General features: G+C 40.6%; 1 protein-coding gene across 1 annotated transcript in view; it reads right to left on the bottom strand.

Moving 5' to 3' along the window:
* Positions 1-1,539: 1,539 nt before the first annotated feature.
* A2ML1 (alpha-2-macroglobulin like 1) overlaps positions 1,540-18,142 on the bottom strand; it is a 42,567-nt gene continuing 25,964 nt past the window's right edge. The window contains 14 exon segments of the mRNA XM_067695649.1: positions 1,540-1,819; positions 2,333-2,374; positions 2,808-2,910; positions 7,019-7,087; positions 7,394-7,484; positions 7,662-7,789; positions 8,172-8,387; positions 10,977-11,191; positions 13,104-13,151; positions 13,154-13,259; positions 13,437-13,511; positions 16,134-16,290; positions 16,672-16,753; positions 16,916-17,092. Coding sequence (XP_067551750.1) covers positions 2,334-2,374; positions 2,808-2,910; positions 7,019-7,087; positions 7,394-7,484; positions 7,662-7,789; positions 8,172-8,387; positions 10,977-11,191; positions 13,104-13,151; positions 13,154-13,259; positions 13,437-13,511; positions 16,134-16,290; positions 16,672-16,753; positions 16,916-17,092 — 1,508 coding nt within the window. The 3' untranslated portion in view covers positions 1,540-1,819; position 2,333.

Here is an 18,142-nt window from a genome sequence, read left to right as displayed (position 1 = left end):
GCAGGAGCTACAGACCCAAAAGAACAGAGGGGTGGGGCTTTCACTGTGTGGGAGGAGCATTCATGACTGCTCTCTTTTCTCTAGAGTTCTCTGTTCTCTTCCCATCATACCGAAGGGTAAGGCAGGCTTAGGGATGACCTCCTTTGGGTATGTTCCCCATCTTCTCTCACTTTGGGAACTCCTAAGAGGAGCAGGGCAAAGTCTAGGGTGGAGGAGGTAAGGAACAAATAGTTTATGCAAGCGTGGCCTTGGGTTTAGGGAAATACCTACATCATGGACTTACTTTTCCCTGACCCTTTTGGTCAGAGTTTCTGATCAGTGTGTGGACTTCCAAGGTAAAAGGGTGTAATTACCTAGAGAATCGGCTCTGTTTAAATATCACTATTCGCTCCCCAACCCCCCTCCCATTGCCTCCAAACTTGTTTCCAAAACGAAAACATTGCCCCAAGGAAGAGTTTACACCATGATAAGTATCCCAAGTGGGAAAAGGCTGGGGGGAATCAGGCGGGAGAAAAGCAGAGATGATAGGGAATTGTGGCCAGCCACTTTTCTTGTTATCAATCACTGCTTGCCCCAAAGTGACAGACTGGCTGAACACAGTCCCTTAATTAGGATTCTCTTTGGACCTCTCTCTGAATACTTGACTCAGATTCTTTGCGAAGTCTGGGTCAAAAGGTTTAAGGAAGAAGCCAAATTGTGAGTTTTTGTTAAAGAATAACCATATCTTTAAACAGAACCTTTGGTAACCACAGAAATATGCACAGAGTCGAGCACACAGATTTTCTTTTCAAAGAAAAGAAAAAAATCTTTTTAGTCTATTCCCAAAGACCTAAATTACATCTTCCCTTAGATTTAACCTCCAGGAAGACATTTTTATCTTCCCTGGAGCACCCTCTACCACCATCTCCTCTCTGGAGAGTCTCCTAAATGGCCCAACAGAATGGTTATATCAATGACCCCTACCCCAAGGAGCTTTCCCATATAATTCCTCCTTTGTGTGATGATTCCTAGCCCATCCTCCTCAGCCCTGTATTCTGGCACCTGTGCATCTGTGAAGTCGTAGAAAGTAGCTGAGGTTCAGGCCTACCCATCTGTTACCCACTCACTAGTCAATCAGAGTGTTAAAGAGAAAAACCACAGGCCCAAAATGGTGTCACTTGTGCTAAAGCCCCTGATACCAAACCTAGATTTAATACCTGACCTGACTGCCATTTCCACCTTCCCCAGGAATGTAATCTTAATCAACTAGTCTGGAGTTTTCCAGTCAGCACCAACAAGGTCATCTGCCACGTGGGCCTTCTCCATCCCCCAGAGGAAGAAGAGGCAATCTATGCCATAAAATCCTTGCCATTCCCTCCCGCTCATTCCCCCAAAAAAGATGTCGTGGCCTAAAAAAAATTCTTTCTTTTCTTTTGCTAATAGCTCCTTTACCCTACCCTTCTTTATATAAAAACCTTCAATTTTGTACAACCCCTTGGAGCACCCTTCTGGTTGCTAGATGAAATGCTGCTCAATTCATAAATCACCTAATAGAGCCCATTCAATCTTCAATTTTATTTGGTTGCTTTTTTTTTTTTTTAATTTTTTGGCCATACCACGTAGCATGTGGGATCTTAGTTTCCTGACCAGGGATTGAACACACACACCCTGCAGTGGAAGCACGGAGTCTTACCCACTGGACTGCCGGGGAAGTCCTGCATTTTGTTTTTTAACAAGAGAAACCAAATTGTTTGATTGAACAGGTTCTGCTTTAAGAGACGGAAGAATGCTGTCCAGTAATGTCGTGGAGAATTCGTTTAGTCTCTTTCCATCTTCTACCCTGGAAGGAAAAAACAAAGACAGAAGACATCATGATATACAGAAAGTCTTCACAATTATAGAGGAGTTTTTTCCTGACTAGAAAAAAAAAAAATCTCACAAAACACACAATGGGATTATTAGAGTGTTATCTAAGGGAAGTAGAATCAGGTAATCTTTACTTTTGTCTTAGTATTTTTATATAAAAAGATATATAATTAGGAAAATTTCCAGCTAAAAAAAGAAAATACTGTTTTTAAAAATCACATAGAACCCCTCACACAAATGCCACTATTAACTTTTTCTGATGTGAACTATGGAGATGATTATTCTCTCTTCAAGACTTTAGGACATATTGTACAACAACTATACCTCAGTTTTTTTTTAATAAAAGAGTTCAGGACAAAAAAGAAAGTCCACTTTATCAAAAATACGCTTCCAAAAGATAATACCCTTAACTCAGAAGAACGTCTCCTTAACTTCTGAATACTGCCACCCTACCCCAAAAGCCCAGCCTTCTTTCTTCTGGACTTACCTCATTCACAGGGATCAGAATATTGAATTGTTGCCTGTTCATCTGTAAAATTAAATGACATATATTATTATATTGCAGGCCTAATACATTCAGAGAGAAAATACTACATAAAAGTTACTGCTTTAACCTTCTTCAAAAGATTTCTACAGGTTATGAGCACATTCGGAATTACAGCAAGTTTCCAATGACTAATATTTGCACACTTGTAGTAAATTAGTCATTGCAGCAAAAATATTAAGAATAGTTAGTCTTTAGAGAACATTGTTCTTTCAGTCTATGGACCACGTTGTATAAAATATGTCTAGTGCAGAAGACTTTTTTAAGTGGCATATAATTGAATTAAAATGTTTTAGGAGATCAGATAATGTAATTATGTGCACTTGGCTTGGAAAGGAGTATCTATAAAATTAAGGAAGATATCATGAAGAATGAAGTAGAAGTATGTTGCAAGATGCAGATAAATCTTGGCCATCACCTGGTAGGTAGTAGTCATAGACTTTGATAGTTGCTGGTTTGAGGTTGGTGACCAACAGGCTTTGGCTGATGGAGAAGGTATAGGTCTGAGACTTCTTACTAAGCTGTGGGGAAGACAGACAAACATCACATTAAAACAAAAGTGAAAATAACATCTCTGTCAGGTGGAGGTTAAAAGGCTCTTGCTGTCATCACACAGATTTTCTGAAGCCCTTCTACCTCTGCTCTATGCCACTCCTAATATTGCCTCCTGCTGGCTTCCTGGCTTTTTCTTCTTAGCATCTTACCGCTTCCTGGTCCTTCTGCAAAATGGGTCTGTTCTTGGTCTACTCTAACCCGTGGCTCCTCCACTGAATTAAATGAAGTGGCCAAAGGAACGGAGGCTTCCACTTCACTCCAACACCTGTATGCTCCCGATCGCCTTTCTCTCTTCATTCAGGTCTCTGATCAAACGACGTCTCCTCAGAGAGGCCTTTCCTGACCACCTTACTTTATCTATTTACGTTTTTAAGATTTTTTTGACGTGGACCAGTTTTAAAGTCTTTATTGAATTTGTTACAATATTGCTTCTGGGTTTATTTCTGTTTTGGTTTTTTGGCCACGGCATGTTGGATCTTAGCTCCCCCGACCAGGGATGGAACCCGCACCCCCTGCATTGGAAGGCAGAGTCTTAACCACTGGGCCGCCAGGGAAGTCCCCTGATTGTTACTTTAAAACAATCACATCCTGGCCTACCCCCACCACACTCCTGCGTAGTACTGATTACTACTAAAATTATTCCTGAATATGTGTGTGTGTGTGCACATATATATGTACTTTTAAAATTTGCATATTGCTTGTCTCTCCATTAGAATATCAAATCCATGAGGGCACGGGTCATGTCTACTGTTTTTACTGCTGCATCTCTATCACGTCGAAGAGTATCTGGCATATATTGGTGGCTCAATAAATATTTGTTGAATAAATGAATAAATGGAGAGTTCAAAACAACTGCATAGATTAATCTAATATAAAAAGAAAATAAGATTTATGCTGTAAATTTATGTATTTATTTACTTTTATTTTATTTTTGCTGCATAGTGTGGCTTGCAGGATCTTAGTTTCCCAACCAGGGATCAAACCTGTGACCCCTGCAGTGGAGCAGTGGAGTCCTAACCACTGGACCACCAGGGAAGTCCCTATGTTGTAAATTTAGATAGGAAGTTAGAAACACCTAATTGGAAGATATTTCCAAAGAGATTTCTTTAGGTATAGTGCTTCTAAAAGCATGGTCCAGGAACTCTCAGGGATCCTTAAGACTGTATCTGGCAGCCTGTGAGATCAGAATTCTTTTTGGAATAATACTAAGACATTATTTGCCTTTTTCATTCTCATTCTCTTTCACTGTACTAGTGTAAGGTGGCTACCTGATGTGTGATATTGCAACAGATTGAATGCAGAAGCAGGTGGGAAAATTTTACTCTCTTTGATTAAGCTAAATATTAAAGCAAAAACATAAAACAATCTGCTATTCTCATTTTGTTTGTTTTGGGAAATACATTTTTCACAAAATGTTATATTAAAATGCAGTGAGTTTATTTTTGTTGTTTTTAAGTGACAATAAATATTTTAATATTTTTCTCAGTTTTAATTTCTAATAAGTTAAATGTCAATAGATGTAACCCACATCACCACAAGCTCTTTGAGGTCATTTAAGAGTAGAGAGGGGTCCTGGAATAAAATCTTTGGAACCACTGTTCTCGTTGGTCATTTAGTTACCATAAAGATTTAAAGTAAATGACTAATATAAACCAAAAGAAAGCTGGGATAGCAGCCTTAATATCTGACCAGATAGAATCTAAGGCAAAAAAAAAAAAAAAGTGCCTGTGTACGTAGAAATCTAAATATATATATATATATATATATATATATATATATATATATACACACACACACACATACACACACACACACACACACATATATAATTAGTGTAAAAGAAGCACAGTGTATACTAATAAAAGGAAAACTGAAAAAGATATGTTCATAACATATACATACCTAATTATATAGTTGAAAAATATATCAAGAAACAACTGACAGAATTGCATAGATAAATGGGTAAAGGACAAATCAATAATTGTAATTAGAAATTTTAACAAGCCCTTTTCCAAAACTGATAGATTGAGCAGGAAAATAAGCAGAGATAACAAAGACATGAACAACAGAAGTAATCGTCTTGGACTTTCAGATCTAGATCTAGATCAAGAGAAAGGGAGTGGACATTCTTCTGGAGCACACAATGAACATTTCCAAAAAGGACCATATATTAGGTCACAAAAGAAACTTCTATGCATTTCAGAGGCTCACTATCATGATCTCAGACCATAATGCAATACAATTAGAAATTAGTAACAAAAAGATGGCTTTAAATATCCCATGGATTTCCCCCAAAATTAAGATATAGAACTAAATGGTAATAAAAACAATGCTTGTCAAAAATTGTGGGACAAAGACAGAGTATACTTAGAGGGAAATTTATAGTTCATATTCATCAGAAAATAAGAAAGACTAAAAATAAACAAATCGGCATTCAACTTAAGAAGTTAGACAAAGAATAGCAAAAAATGTCCTTTCCCCTTCCCTTCAGCCCAAAATAAAGAAAAGAAATAATGAAGAAATTAAGGAAACAGACCCCCCAAACCAAGCAAGCAAATAACAAAAAACAATAGAGAAGAGGAATAAAACCAAGAATAACTTGTTAAATGTGAATCAGATTGTCCTCTGGTGATGCTGATCAAGAGAAAAGGGGAGAAGATACATAGAAAAAGGAAATAATCACAGATATAATCATGACGATTGGCTTTTAGACCATTAGACTTGATGTCTCAGATTAGAAGCTGACAAAGCTGGCTGGATACACTGACCGGCCTGCCATTGCAGCCTCAGGAATGATGCCATGGAAATTAGAATCCCCAGATGCTACTCCCAGCTTGGACACTGACAAACAGGATGACTTGACAAGCATACTCACTCTATCAATTCAGCCTCAGCCTCCTTACATAGAAGGAGGGGTGCCGTGTGAGACTCAAAGAAGGTGTGTATGAAAGCATCATAAACTTTGCAAAATGTTTAAACAACTACAATATCATGATTTCAGGGGTTTTCCTGATACACTAACCAGAGTTGTCTCAAAAGAAACTATACAGGACTTACCCTAAAGAACCACCCCCTGGCAGATAAGAAAACCACAGTTAGATGAATTAGTTGGTGTGGGAGCAGAAAACATTACTAACAACAGTAAATTTTAATTGGAGATAGTCTTGTCTGTCAGTTATATAATAATGCTACCTTTCTTCCTTGCTAAATAGAGTATGATGAAATAAGCATCGTAACAGTTTTTAGAATACTACTAGTCCTTGAGAACTCCTTATTTGGTTGAAATGAAAAGTTACATACAATGTCTAATGAAAATTAATTAACATTAACATTACATTATAAAATAATAATAATAATTGCTAATGTTTATTGAGGGTTTACTCCATACCAGGTACAATTCCAAATATTTTTTCATGTCTTAAATCACTTAATTCTTTCAACCACTCTGTGAGATAGGTAACTATTTTTACCACTACCCACCCTCATTCTACAGATGAGGAAACAATCATTCAACAATTGCAGCCAATGTTAGAAGCAGGATTTTAACCCAAGCACTCTGGCATCAGAGCCTCAGCTATTAACCACTCTGTTATTCTCCAGAGCTTTCATGTTGCATGTGGGTATTAAGCCCTTGAAAGGTGGCCAGTCAGAAGTGAGATGTGCTGTCGGTGTAAAACACGTACCGGATTTCAAAGATGTAGTAAGAAAAAAGAAGAAAGGTAGATACCTCATTCACACTTTTGTATATTAATTACATGGTGAAATAAAAAAACATTTTGGGTATATAAAATTGAATAAAATATATAATTAAATTAATGTTATCTGTTTCTCTTTAATTCTTTTAATGTGGCTGCTAGAAATTTTTAAATAACACAGATGGCTCCCACTTTGTACCTGTTAGATAGTACTGTCCTGGAGATGCAAGGGGGTATTTTATGGTACATCTTGTGGTTGTGAACTCCCTCTCCCAGGTTCCTCGTCTTCGTGTATGTGACACTAGTACATGTACATTAGAAGGGAAGTTGAAAAGACACATAAGCGATCAAGTTCTTTGGTTCAGTTCCTAATCCCTACCTGTTCCAAGTAGATGTTGAGTGTGTCAGCTCCAGATTCAACCTTCTTCACCAGTGGTTGCTGGAGAAGCTGAATAAGAAAGGAGAAAAAAAAAAGGAGACTGAGAGCCAGAGCCTTCCCTATCCCCTAGAGTAATCTTCCAAAGCTCTGCCATGGTTGCAGAAACAACATATACTGTGGAAAAGGTAAGAAAAAGGAACCAAGACTGTAACAGGTTCCATATCATATATCCGGTGCACCTTTGTAGCCCATTTAGATAATAAAATCATGAGTTCTATGTATAAACCATGATGCCCATTTCACCAGCTTTTTAATGATAATTAAAAGCTATAATAATAAGCCCCCCCTCAGAGATAGAAAACAGAAGCAACTTACTAACTGATGGGTGCCTTCCATTGGACTGAACCCGGAAAGCATCTTTACTTCCACAATAACCATATTGGAAGAGCTGCGATTCCCCACATAACTGAGGGCAGAAAGAAGCAAACCTGTGTGAGTCCATTATCTTCCCTCTCGGCACACTGTACATCTGCCCCCCCCACACACACACACACATACACACACACTCTCTCTCTCTCTCTCTCTCTCTCCAGCTCAGCTTCCATGGTCTAGGTGCCCCCCACCGCACCTCCGCTGTCCTCACCTGGTATGGATGTCCAGAGCCAAGGATCGAGGTAAAGTATGTTGCTCACACCGAGCTTTCCCTATGTCCACACTAAGACTAAAGGCCTCCACATTTTTAGTAGGGAGAATATTATATCTCAGCACCGTCTAGTTGGAGGAAACAGATAACCAGATCAGAGTTGGGAAGGATTTTAAAGCTTGTTCTGTTTGATAGATAACTAATGAGAACCGACTATACAGCACAGAAAACACTACTCAGTGCACTGTGATGACCTAAATGGGATGGAAATCCAAAGAAGAGGGGATAGATGTATACATGTGGCTGATTCACTTTGCTGTACAGCAGAAAGTAACACAACATTGTAAAGCAACTTTACTCCAATAAAAAAGAAATAAAAAATAAAAAGAGGGTACGGTTCGAATGACTTTCCTTGCAAGTAAGGTAGATGAGAGAAGGTTCTACTAGAGGCAGAGATGCCCTCAGACTCTCCTTCCCAACGCACACTAGTCCTCCTGGAGCCCTGCTTACCTGCACAAAGACACAGCCCCGGCCTGAGGCCTCCAAGGTGTACACCCCAGGCATATCGGGCAGAGTCTCCTGCTGAAACACCAACCGGTTGGCAGCTTGAACGTTGAAAGTGTGCTGGAAATTCTGAGCGGATTTTACAGCCAGGTTGACTTCCTCAGACGGCGCATAGACAATAGTGGCATACTTGGCAAGAGCTTGGAGAGCAACTACAGTATCCTAAGGAAAACAATCAGGCATCAGGCACATGCTTACTGTTTTGTGGGCCATTGGAACTAACCTCCAACAACCCTGTAACCTACACACCTGATTGTTGTTCGCTAGCTTGGATGATACCTCCTCTAAGTATCTAAGAACCACATTCACCAATGCTGGGGAAGCTGACATAGAAATCATAATATCTTACCTGCATAGAAAATCACCATCAAGTCATTCTTGAACATTCATGGGTCGTTAGGCTAATTTCATATATTTATATTCAGCAATGAAACCTAGCCTCAGAACTGGCTATTGTTAGAAGTGGATCGAAGGAAATCCAAAAAAGAGTATACATATCTATATGTATAACTGATTCACTTTGCTGTACAGCAGAAACTAATGCAACATTGTAAAGCAACTATACTCCAATTGTTTTTTAATTGGTAAAAAAAAAACTAAAAAAAAAAAAGAAGTGAGTGGATCACTGTTCAATATATATTTTGCAATTTCCTTATTTGGGGAAGAAACAGCAGTAACTTGATAACCCTAAAAATTGCATGCTCTTCAAAGTTATTTAATTGCATAATGATCTTCTGTGGCACAGGGTATCAAGGGATCCTTGGAAAACCCCTCCTTGAAGGACAAAGCTTCTTAGCCATTATGACATGTGACAATCTTTTCTTCATCTGGGAATAAGACAGATAAACTGTTTCTAAGAGAGCATGGCATCACGTAAAAAGTGTGAGCCTTTCCTTTCTGAAAACATGATTTATATAAATTACAACTGGAGGAAAGAAAAAAAGAATGAGACATTCTGCAAAACTGTCATATCTCACTCTGTGTTATGAGAATTTCTGTATGCTCGAAACTTTGTCAAATATCTACTGCAGAATAAAGGAACCCCACTTCTCCCTATCCCAAACAAAAAGGAACAGTCATATTTAGACATCACACTGTCATATAAAGATAGGAAGACAGGTATCACCCCAGGGGAAGCTGTGAACAAGTTATATCTGTGCAGCTTGGCCCTCTACAAACAACTTTTTGTCTATGCTCTGTGACCTGGAGCCCAGGAGGGCTTTATTCCTTGGACATGTGGAGACAATTCAAGGAATGGGACCTCACCATCACCTAAAAACCAAAGTGGGTGATATGTGACTTCTTGTAATAGCCAAGGATTTTATTGAAAAGCAACTCTGGCATGTATCTGTCACTGAGAATTCTAAACATTCCATCCTCTGCTTTCTAAAATTATATAATTATTTAGGGCTCAGCAAGAAGAAGGAAATCCTTCCTGATCTTTGGCCAAGAATTTCCCTGAAATAAGGAAACATAGTACCATATAACTTTTTAAAATTCCAATTAAGTCATTACCATATGCAAGGTCTTAACATCATCTATTAACATCTACACCAGACACTCCATCTATTAAAATCTGTTCATTCTTCCAGGTCTACTTTACATGTTACATCCTCAGTGAAACTGGCCCTAATTTCAACAAGTGATACTATGATCGCTATGAGAACAAAAAATGTGTTTTCTTGTTTACCTCTGTATCATCAGTGACGTGGAAAGAGTAGGGATTTAATACTATTTACAAAACAAATGAATTAATGGCTATTCTCTTTGTGATCATCAAAGATGACTTTTATGACATTATTTGAATTTATCATACAATTCCACCTCCTTTTTTCCCTACTGCCACCCCACCAATTCGATTTCTCTTTACCCCTAACCTCGACAAATGAAATAGTCTCCTGATCTCTTCAAATCCAGTGTCTCTCTCCTCTAAATCATCCCATATCCAAGGGACAAATTAATCTTTCTGAAACAAAGTTTAAAAAAATTAATGGCTCCTCAGAATTAGGCAGAAACTGAGTCTGACATGCAAGGTCCTTCATAATATGCAGCTACCCTACCTTTTCAACTAAGTCCCTTTATGCTTCAGCTAAACCAGTTTTCCCAACAGCCATTCTACGGTTTTGCAAATGGGTGTCTCTACTCAGACTCTTCCCCCTTCCTTTCAATAGTTGCCTAAAATTTTTACATGTCCCTTTAGATCTCCCTCAAATGCCATTCCCCTGTGAAGACTTTTCTTATCCCTCAAGCTGATATGAGGTCTCTCTCCCTCTTGAAATTCAATATTTTGTACCTTTTGTATCTTTGTTCTGTAACCAGATCCTGCTATGTAATATATACAACTTCTCCTAGCTTTCTTTCTAGATTGTAAACTTTTTAAAGACTATATCTTACCAGATTTCCAATACTTGAAATAGGAGGTATACCCGTAAAATCTTGCTTTTATGCTTACAGACCCCATAATTGGCTTTCTAATTTGTGACTATGTAATACATGTCCTCTTTTCATGTAGAACATAGATCTCATGATGTTTCATATTCTACAAAGAAAGAGACTTAAATGCATATAGTACTATTTATGTGCTCAAATGACCTAATTTTATGAACCCTTCTATATATTTTTCACATGATTTTCTCCCTTTCTATAGAATGATTAGTCTCTGGACCTAGAGGGCAAGGGCGATAGTTTTTCCTCTCTCTCCACATGGGATCTAATCCTACCTGGTAAGTGGCAGGAGAGCAGGCTACTTACCTGAGTGGAAGAGAACCCTCCATACGCATTTTGCTGCTTGATCAACCAAGCCACTATGCCAGCGGCCTTGTTTATCTCCTCTTGAGTCACGTTGGCTTTGCTAAGCCAGGCCAACAATACATATGCCGTAAGTTCCACATCTACAGCCTCAGGCTCAGACCAAGGGCCGGCATCTGATGATGGAGGAGGTTTGTGGCTCCAGTGAAAGGACTTTCCTATGCAGGAAAACACATAATTAGGAAACTCTTAGAAGGAAATGACTTTCCTATATTCACTTTGTAAATGCTACACCTTAAATCAGAGAAAGTACCAACCAAAAATTAATCGTGAGTTAGAAAAAAATATGTCTCAAATCTTCCGATTTATTGGCCACAATGTATATGCAAGGATGTGTGTGTGTGTGTACACCCACACATAATTCCCCAGGGTAAAGCTGGGAGCATCAATAAATGCATCCAGCAATAATATCAAAACCTCCCTTGTTAATTTATAAATTCTTATGTTAATGGAGATAGGTAAGTAGAAACTTCTTTTAAGAATTTATGTGTTTGGGGGTCTTTTTTTTTTTTTTTGGCTTACAAAATTAAGCCAAAAAAATTACAAAATTTTATTAATTTTAATAAATTTATTTAATTTTATTAATTTTCAGCATTTATTTTCCTTAATCCAAAATTTTATTAATTTTCAGCATTTATTTTCCTTAATCCAAGGTCTAACATTTTAAGAAGAATAAAAATGGCAGAACATGCGTAAGAACTCTGAGAAACCATAGAAGAAATGATAATGAGGGCGAGCAAATAAAATATGAGACCAAATCCCGACTCTATGACAGCCACAATGGCAGGTAACTTGAAGACAAAGCACAGCAAGTAGAAATGAGAAGAGTGGAAGCTAGAAGTCTAACTAAATATAAGGTTAGAGATAATAAATACATGGCCCACAGGAGGCCATCTAAGTGGAAGAACAAAAGAAAACATGTGAGCCTGCAATGCAAGGTAATGGAGAAGAGTTAATCACATTAAACTAATATACACCTGAGCAGATATAACTCCACCCACTGTCTGAGATCCCCATTCCACGACTAGAGTTGCTTATACACAGGCCAAAAAACTACCCAGAGCCCATATGAGAGGACAACTCGGCAATGACATCCGTATAAATGAAAGCTGAGATTAAATTTCTGCCTGGAAGTATAATTTTAAATAAACAGCTAGGTAAATAAAATTCATTAATAATGTATTTACTAGATCTGTTAGAATATTGAATACTTTTTTTTTTTTTTTTTTTTTTTTTGGCCACACCACGTCACTTGCGGGATCTTAGTTCTCCGGCTGGAGATTGAACCTCTGCCCTCAGCAATGAAAGCGCCGAGTCCTAACCCCTGGACCGCCAGGGAATTCCCAGAATATCAAATATTATTCTAAATACATCCAAAAGTTTGAAAAGGACCTTGAGAAATCTCCAAGTTCAAGTCATACCCCATCAAACTCCATGATTTTTTTTTTTTTGCGGTACGCGGGCCTCTCACTGTTGTGGCCTCTCCCATTGCGGAGCACAGGCTCCAGACGCGCAGGCTCAGCGGCCATGGCTCACGGGCCCAGCCGCTCCGCGGCATGTGGGATGTTCCGGACTGGGGCACGAACCCGTGTCCCCTGCATCGGCAGGCGGACTCTCAACCACTGCGCCACCAGGGAAGCCCAAAGTCCATGATTTTACACCAAAGAATTGTTAAATATCTGCAAAAGGGTGGTTCTCCAATGCCAATACATTTTCTGACTAACTTCTACCATCTATTTTCTCTTCACGTTAAAAATATAACATGCCTTTGAGGACTTTCAGGGGCTTTCCCGCAAAACTGTTAACAATGATTTTATGACTTAACTTTTATTAAAAGGAATCCTAGAATTGAATATGTGTGGGACTACGGAGACTAGGGAAATTTTTCACATATTTTCACAATTTCAAAACACTCCTGGGATTTCCCTGGCGGTCCAGTGGTTAGCACTCAGCGTTTTCACTGCGGTGGGCCCAGGTTCAATCCCGCAAGCCACAGAGCATGGCCAAAAATAAATAAATAAAATAAAATAAAAACAAGAAAGCAAAAAATTCCTAACATGGCCAACATACCTGAGATGATAGCCTGTTGATCTAGCTTTTCAAGAAGAAGAATATGCTCTTCATATCCCCAGCCAGAGTGAAAGTATAAGCTAGTAGGGCCTGTGTGTAGGGGGTGGTGAAGACAGAACCCTTGAGACACTGCAGACCCTGACTCACCATCGTGTCCTAAAAAGTGAAGATGAAGAACTGAATTTATAAGGCATTCCTTTTAAAACGGGCAATGATAAGGAAATCATATCCTCTTTTGAGTTTAAAAGGCTGGCTAGGGACAAAAATAGGTGACTTTCTCTAGAAACAGGCATGATCAGGAGAGTGTCAAGGGGAGGAGCTAGAGGAACTCACATCTGTGGTCTTTCCCATCTCCAGCAACGCAGCCGTGATGTAGGCAGTCAAGGAGACCTTGTCATCAACTCCACCCTGGATGGAAACGGAGATAGGAAGTCAGGGCAGCAGCCAGCACATGAAGAATTGCACGCACATTGCAAAAAGGTGTCCCCTCTGAACAGATGAATTATTTTTTCTTTTTTTAAAAAAGCACTCCTGGGGCTTCCCTGGTTGTCCAGTGGTTAAGACTCCGAGCTCCCAACGCAGGGGACCCACGTTCCATCCCTGATCAGGGAACTGGATCCCTCATGCCTCAACTAAAGATGCCGCACGCAGCAACAAAGATCCTGAGTGCTGTAACTAAGACCTGGCACAGGCAAATAAATAAATAATTTTTTTTTTTTTAAAGCGCTCCTTTCCACAGGCTGACCACAGCCCCAAGCCTCCAGGACACACAGTGGAGGGGAGAACTGGCTGGACTTCAATAACTGCACAGCCTTATACGGTAACCTGCAAGAAGTAACATGAGGTCTTCAGCTCTGAGTGGGTATTTAGGAAACCCAAGATAAAGTGTTAGGAAGGATAACAGGTTTAAAAAAAGGGGGGTGAGGAGGTGGGATAAGGAGAAAATCTCTTATTCTCAGATTTTTTACTGAATCTGAGATTCCCCCAAATGGACGGTCCCCTCGAGTGGCATAAAGCCCAGCTTCTTCTCCAGGGGAGAATAGGTAACCCCTTCCTTGATTAATGCCTTTCACAGAAGGATATTAGCAATTTTTAAAAAAATATATGTAATCTAAATTACTATCTTTGTTCTATAGATAAGAGTACCAACACTTAAAATGGTTAAATAGTTTGTTCAAGAATACACACTGTGGGCTTCCCTGGTGGCACAGTGGTTAAGAATCTGCCTGCCAATGCAGGGGACAAGGGTTCGAGCCCTGGTCCGGGAAGATCCCACATGTCGCAGAGCAACTAAGCCCGTGTACCACAACTACTGAGCCTGCACTCTAGAGCCCGCGAGCCACAGCTACTGAAGCCCGCGCGCCTAGAGCCCATGCTCCACAACAAGAGAAGCCACCACAGTGAGAAGCCCGTGCACCACAACGAAGAGTAGCCCCCGCTCGCCACAACTAGAGAAAAGCCTGCGCACAGCAACAAAGACCCAACGCAGCCAACGAAATAAAATAAAATAAATAAATTTATAATAAAAAAAATACACAACTAATAAGCTGAAGGACTGGGATTTGAACCCAGTGGGTTTAACTCTGGAGCTCCCCATAAGGACCGAACCACCAAGCTTGACAACATAAATGATGGGTTTCTTGAGAGACTGGCTGGCTCTGGTAAGATAGGAGGAAGAAAAACCTCTAGGATCTTGTTCTAGTCACGTCCTAGCTTGTACTACTCCCCCATATGGGGGACACTGGGAAGATCCTGCATAAGGAACACTAATGAATCATATAGAGATTTCGTTTTCAATGCTCAAGATTTTCTTTTAATTGAATTTTTTTTTTCGGCTGCAACGCACAACATGCAGGATCTTAGTTCCCAGACCAGGGATTGAACCCATGCCCCTGCAGTGGAAGTGCAGAGTCCTAACCACTGGACTTCCAGGGAAGTCCCAGTGCTCAAGATTTTTAATCCAGGTCCTGGAATAGCAATAATGATTCCTCTAGGAAAGTTGGTACAGTCTTTTTCTCACTCGGTCTGCTCTGAATTGAACAAGCTGCCCGCACCCGGACACCTTGCTGTGTTGGGAAAGGTCAGGCAGTGCAGTGAATGGGCAGGAACAGTGCCCCTGGAATCCAAGTGCTGTGGTTCAAATTACAGTCCTGCCGCCCACTAGCATTCACCTCAGGCAGTTTACTTAACCCCTGCACCTAGTTTCTTCATCTGTAAAATGGAATTTATAATGATATGCCAGTGCTTAGCATGTTGATTTGTTGTAAACATTAAATATGAATATCCGATAGAGTACTTAGCACCTGCCAGAGAGTAAACCCCTTACAAAAGACACTGGGCTGTCTAGGAGTCCCCACCAGAAGAAATGGCTTTGCTTCAGACTTAGGGAAACAGTAAAAGGCTCAGAGATCTTCTAGTCCAGTGGTTCTCAAACTTTAGCAAGTATCAGGGTCACCCAGAGGGCTTGTTAAAACACAATTGCTGCCCTTACTCCCAGAGTTCCTCAGAGTAGGTCTGGGGTGAGAGCTGGAATTTGTATTTCTTTTCTTTTCTTTTTTTTAAAGATTTTTTTGATTTTTTTTTTTAAAGATTTTTAAAGTCTTTATTGAATTTGTTACAATATTGCTTCTGTTTTATGTTTTGTTTTTTTAGCCGCAAGGCATGTGGGATCTTAGGTCCCGGACCAGGGTTAGAACCCATACCCGCTGCATTGGAAGGCAAAGGCTTAAACACTTGGACCACCAGGGAAGTCCCTGGAATTTGCATTTCAAACAAGTTCTCAGGTGGTGCCAATGCTGCCGATCTGGGGACCATACTTTGAGAACCATATTCTAGTACATATTCTCATTTTACAGATGTGGAAGCTGAATGCTCAGACTGGTTAAGAATAATGACCAAGGTCACCCAGAGCCAGGCCTGAGACCTGAAGAACCGACTCTCAGGCCAGTGCTCTCTTGATTCTTCTTACTCAGAGGTACAAGTTCCTCCCAGACACAGTAGTGGGCTGTGGGCCCCTGGGCAGGTCCGCACCTTCATAGTTGTGTGAATGAGCTCTCCCACATTGGCATAGCAGCCATTGGAGAGTTGGTTTCCCGCCATCCACCTGAGAGCATCCTGGACGTTCCTGTCATCAATGAAGATGAATCTCTGAGCCTGGTCAAAGCATTTGGTGACAAAGGCTGTCAGCCTGTATGGGTGAAGAGGGAAATGTGGCATGAGGGTGGATTTCCAGGGGAGGGTGCAATAGTTCCACAGTTTATTCTGTTGAATGGTTCCAGAAGGGGAGTTGAGGAAACATAATGCCATAGGAAGCTTGGAAAAGGGAGGCATTAATTGGCATTCATGGGGACAAGAACTGGGAGGTACAAGGTCAGAGAGAAGAGTAAGGGGCTTGACCATACATGAAGCTGAAATAAACAGTATTAAAGTTGTAGAGGATAGAAAGCAAGAAGGAATGGGGTTAAGGGGAGAGGTAGAGGAATAATTCCAGAGGGTTCAGGAATAATTCCAGAGGGTTCAGGAATTATGCTCTGGGGTACAGAACTCATGGGGAAGTGGGCAACATTACCATGTGTTTCCATTTTCATCCTCCTCCCCAAAGGCACTGTAGGATCCGTTCCTGTGTTTGTACATCAGCTCCCTCTGGTACCCTGGGAAGCCAGATGTGGTTTTAGATGACCGTGATAACTTCAAAAAACACCCCCATGGCTTTCAAGGATGAGGGGCACTTCAGGGGCTGAACTTCCCTGAGTCTTATCACCGATCATAGGCGCTAGACAAGGTGTCCAAGAAGAAAGAGTGAACCAACTCACCTAGCCTCAGGAAATCCACTGCTCGAGACTTGATTTCCTCAGTCAGCATCCCTGTCTTCTGCAGGTACTGCAAGACGTAAATGATGGGAGCGAACAAGAGCATGTTCTGCTCCCCACAGCCCTTTGGCATCTGCACCAGACTGTCTAGGTTCTTCAGGGCTGTGCCCATGATGTCCCCTGGGATCCAAAAGGAGAGGGAAGGAAGATGGTGGCAGAAGAAGGAACCCTTAAGAGTTATTATCATACATTTAACAAACACGTATTCACTATCATTTAGTGAGTCCCTACTCTGTGACCTTGGGGGCAACAGTCTCCACCTCGAAGAGCCCATAGTCAGGGGGGGCAAACAATTACAATACACTGCAATGCTAATTTATTATAAGCAAGTATAACATATATAATATCGGGTATGTACAAGGTGCTGGAGTTCACAGAGAGGTATGTAGGCCACCTGAGGGCGTTCATGGCTTTTAAGAAGCTGATGAGGTTTGTAACAAAACCTGCAATGCTTAGTCTCAATCTCTAAGTGCCTCCACTGCATGTAAATACATCACCCTCCAAATCACCAAGTCTCTCCCAAACACACACACACTCCTGATACGCTTTTCCACGTTATGTCTCTTGACCCCTCCATTTACTTCACAAGCCAGTAAGCCTGACATAAGTGACTCATGAGCATCTGTACTTCAGTCATTGAGTTCAATTCAAATGTGCAAATATGTACTGAAAGTTAACTGCAGGAAATGTACTAAAAACAAACATGAAAAAGACATGGCCCTTGTCCTCAAGGATCCCTCAATGCAGTGTGGAAGAAAGACAGACAGTGAGCTATAACACAGTGAGGTGAGTGCTGTACCAGAGGTATGAATCAAATACAGCCAAAACAGAGACATTTTAACCTGGAAGGGATGTGGGTAGGGGGTTAGAGTACAGAAAGAACCTAACATGTATAGGCCTTCTACTATGTGCAAGATATTGTGCTGGGAAATTTATTATATTTAATCTTTACACCAATCCTGAAAGGTAGGTTATTATCACTGTCTTACAGAAGGGAAAAGAAGGATCGAAATTTTGGGGTTTTTTTTTTTTTTTGCGGTACGCGGGCCTCTCACTGTTGTGGCCTCTCCCGTCGCAGAGCACAGGCTCCGGACGCGCAGGCTCAGCGGCCATGGCTCACGGGCCCAGCCGCTCCGCGGCATGTGGGATCTTCCCGGACCGGGGCACGAA

The sequence above is a fragment of the Pseudorca crassidens genome, chromosome 11 (genome assembly GCF_039906515.1).
Source record: "Pseudorca crassidens isolate mPseCra1 chromosome 11, mPseCra1.hap1, whole genome shotgun sequence".
In the NCBI taxonomy this organism is placed as follows: Eukaryota; Metazoa; Chordata; class Mammalia; order Artiodactyla; family Delphinidae; genus Pseudorca; species Pseudorca crassidens.
Note: the sequence above shows the minus strand (reverse complement) of the source record. Positions and strands in the feature narration are given on the sequence as shown.